Source organism: Portunus trituberculatus, unplaced genomic scaffold (genome assembly GCF_017591435.1).
Source record: "Portunus trituberculatus isolate SZX2019 unplaced genomic scaffold, ASM1759143v1 PGA_scaffold_202__28_contigs__length_962959, whole genome shotgun sequence".
Taxonomy (NCBI): Eukaryota; Metazoa; Arthropoda; class Malacostraca; order Decapoda; family Portunidae; genus Portunus; species Portunus trituberculatus.
In genome coordinates this window covers 959,268-962,959 of record NW_025541370.1, presented here as the reverse complement: position 1 = coordinate 962,959, position 3,692 = coordinate 959,268, and the positions used below count along the sequence as shown (strand labels likewise).

General features: G+C 42.3%; 1 protein-coding gene across 1 annotated transcript in view; it reads left to right on the top strand.

Moving 5' to 3' along the window:
* Positions 1-149: 149 nt before the first annotated feature.
* The window catches only part of LOC123500302 (syntaxin-binding protein 5-like), a gene marked incomplete at its 5' end in the record, with an annotated part of 9,552 nt that continues 6,009 nt past the window's right edge, over positions 150-3,692 (top strand). Inside the window, 5 exon segments of the mRNA XM_045248988.1 lie at positions 150-245; positions 1,315-1,434; positions 2,059-2,178; positions 2,992-3,059; positions 3,061-3,247. Coding sequence (XP_045104923.1) covers positions 150-245; positions 1,315-1,434; positions 2,059-2,178; positions 2,992-3,059; positions 3,061-3,247 — 591 coding nt within the window.

Genomic DNA, 3,692 nt, shown 5'->3' with positions numbered 1-3,692 from the left:
TGTGTATCTCTGGTATCGCTGTGTTTCTGTGTTTCTCGCTCTCACAGGTTATAGTGCATTTCTCGCTCTATCCAACCATGTAAAGTAATTATCTCTATCTTTCTTCGTTTTCTTACTATCTTTAATTATCTCTACCTTTCTCATTCAAGTTTCTTCAAAAAATGTTTGTCCACAACTTTCCTTCCTCAACTTTATCGCTGTGTATCTCTGGTATCGCTGTGTTTCTGTGTTTCTGGCTCTCTCAGGTTGTAGTGCATTTCTCGCTCTATCCAACCATGTAAAGTAATTATCTCTATCTTTCTTCGTTTTCTTACTATCTTTAATTATTTCTACCTTTCTCATTCAAGTTTCTTCAAAAAATGTTTGTCCACAAGTTTCCTTCCTCAACTTTATCGCTGTGTATCTCTGGTATCGCTGTGTTTCTGTGTTTCTCGCTCTCTCAGGTTGTAGTGCATTTCTCGCTCTATTCAACCATGTAAAGTAATTATCTCTATCTTTCTTAGTTTTCTTACTATCTTTAATTATTTCTACCTTTCTCATTCAAGTTTCTTCAAAAAATGTTTGTCCACAACTTTCCTTCCTCAACTTTATCGCTGTGTATCTCTGTTATCGCTGTGTTTCTGTGTTTCTCGCTCTCTCAGGTTGTAGTGCATTTCTCGCTCTATTCAACCATGTAAAGTAATTATCTCTATCTTTCTTCGTTTTCTTACTATCTTTAATTATCTCTACCTTTCTCATTCAAGTTTCTTCAAAAAATGTTTGTCCACAAGTTTCCTTCCTCCACTTTATCGCTGTGTATCTCTGTTATCGCTGTGTCTCTAACGCTGTGGCTTGTCTCGTTAGATGGGTTAACTCTCTCTCTATCTCTCAGTGTAAAGCTTTCTCTAATCCCTTTGCTCGTTTTCTTATTATCTTTAATTTTCTCTACACATGTCACTTCGAAAATGTTAGAAAATCGCTTGTCACAAAATTTCTTGGTCCACTTTATCGCTGTGTATTTCTGTTATCGCTCTATCTCTAGTGGTCAAATTAACTTGCTAGATAGACCAACTCTCGCTCTATCCAACCATGTAAAGCAAGTGTCTCTATCCTCGCTCACTTTCTCCCTATCTTGAATTTTCTTCACCTATCTCACAAAAACACAATTTCCCCACCACCAGATCGTCACTCAACTTTCTCGCTCTATATCTCTCACCTCGCTCTATCTCCAACTCTCTCACTCTCTCTCATTTATAGAGCAACTCGCTCTATCCAGGCATGTAAAGCAATTGACTCTATCTCTTCTCATTTCTCTATCTTTAAATTTCTTAACAGACGGCATCATCAACCCGACGCTCTGGGTGGGAACAAGCCTTGGCAGTGTGATACAGATAACATTACTATTACCGCCCGTGGACATAAGGGCGACCACTCCTGCCTCGGTCCATCCCAGTGGTAAGTAAGAGGTGGAGAAAAAAGTGAGAGAGGTGGAGAGAAAAGTGAGAGAGAGGGGAGTGGGTGAGGTGACGGATTGGAGAAAAAAAGACTAGGATGGAGAGAGAAGTGATAGTGAGAGGTGGCGGAAGTGAGAGGGAGATGGAGAGAAAGAGAGGGAGAGAGTGGGTGACGGACATTGGAGAGAAAAAGACAGGATGAGAGTGTGGAGAGAGATGGAGAGAAAAGTGAGAGAGAGGGAGTGGGTAGGTGACGGATTGGAGAAAAAAAGACTAGGATGGAGAAAGTGAGGAGAAAGTGATGGAGAGAAGTGAGAGAATAGTGAGAGGTGGCGGATTGGAGAGAAAAAAGACTAGGATGGAGAAGGAGAGATGGAGAGAAAAGTGAGAGAGAGGGGTGGGTAGGTGACGGATTGGAGAAAAAAAGACTAGGATGGAGAAAGTGATGGAGAAGTGAGAGAATAGTGAGAGGTGGCGGAGGGAGTGAGAGGTGACGGAGAGATGGAGAGAAAAGTGATGGGAAGTGAGAGAAAGAGTCATTATTATTATTATTATTGTGTTTGTACTACTACTACTACTACTACTACTACTACTACTACTACTACTACTACTACTACTACTACAGGCACCATTTTCCGAGTGAAGGGGTCCGTGCTCACCATGTCCTTCCTGGATTGCAATGGTGCTCTCATTCCTCACCAATTTGAGAGCTGGAAAGATGCACAGAGGGAGAGAAAGATTGACCGTGAGTACTTGATCTTTATCGCCTTGTATCTCTGTTATCGCTCTATCTACGTGTGTGTTTCTTGGTTCATGTGATAGAGCGTTTCTTTCTCTATCTTTTGGTGGTACGTGAGTTTGTCTAGCCTCTCTCATTTGCTTACTATCTTTAAATTTCTCAACGTATGTCACAAAATATTAGTCATCCATTTTATCGTTGCCTCATTTTTATCGCCTTGTATCTCTGTTATCGCTCTATCTATGTGTGTGTTTCTTAGTTCATGTGATAGAGCGTTTCTTTCTCTATCTTTTGGTGGAATGTAAGTTATTCTAGCCTCTCTCATTTTCTCACTATCTTTAATTTCCTCAACGTATGTCACAAAATATTAGTCATCCATTTTATCGTTGCCTCATTTTTATCGCCTTGTATCTCTGTTATCGCTCTATCTACGTGTGTGTTTCTTGGTTCATGTGATAGAGCGTTTCTTTCTCTATCTTTCGGTGGTACGTGAGTTTGTCTAGCCCCTCTCATTTTCTCACTATCTTTAATTTCCTCAACCCATGTCACACTCAAACACTTCAAAAAATGTTCACCCACCACTTTCTCGCTCAACTTTATCGCTTTATATCTCTCGCCTCGCTCTATCTCTATCTCTCTCAATCTCTCACATTATAGAGCAACTCTCGCTCTATCCAACCATGTAAAGCAATTCACTCTACCTTCTCTCACTTTCTCACTATCTCTAACTTTCTCAACCCAACTGACACCAAACACCCTGAAAAAAAACACGATTTCACCCACACACATCTCAACATTTGCCCACTTTCCCGCCCACAGGGACGCCCCCGAAGGCAGGCATGAGCGCCGGGACAGACTCAAGGATGTCCCCTACCAATTCCGGGGCGCGGCGGGGCTGGCGACACGGAGGGGGCGCAGACTCCCCCTCCAAACTCGTGGACTGAGAGGCAGTTCGTGGTGATCGCCTCAGAGAAGGTTGCGCGGGTGGTGTCGCTGCCCACCCAGAATTGTGTGTTTAAGCAAATTTTGACCGACGTGTCCTTTGTCGTAAAGGCGGATGTCGTCACTATCAAAGGTACGCACGCTGATTGGCCGAGTTTGGGCTATTTTCTTGACATTTTGGGCTATTTTGTTGATATTGATTTTTTTCTCTCCAATCCGTCACCTACCCACTCCCCTCTCTCTCTCACTTTTTCTCTCTCTAAATGTCCCTACGCGTTTCTCTCTTCAATTCTCTCTATCCTAAACATTTTTTCTCTCCAATCCGTCACCTACCCACTCCCCTCTTTCTCTCACTTTTTCTCTCTCACTTTATCTCTCTCTAAATGTCCCTACGCCTTTCTCTCTTCAATTCTCTCTATCCTAAACATTTTTCTCTCCAATCCGTCACCTACCCCTCATTCTCTCACTTTTCTCTCTCACTTTATCTCTCACTCTTCCTCTCTTCAATTCTCTCTTAAACATTTTTCTCTCCAATCCGTCACCCACCCCTCTTTCTCTCACTTTCTCTCTCTCTCTCT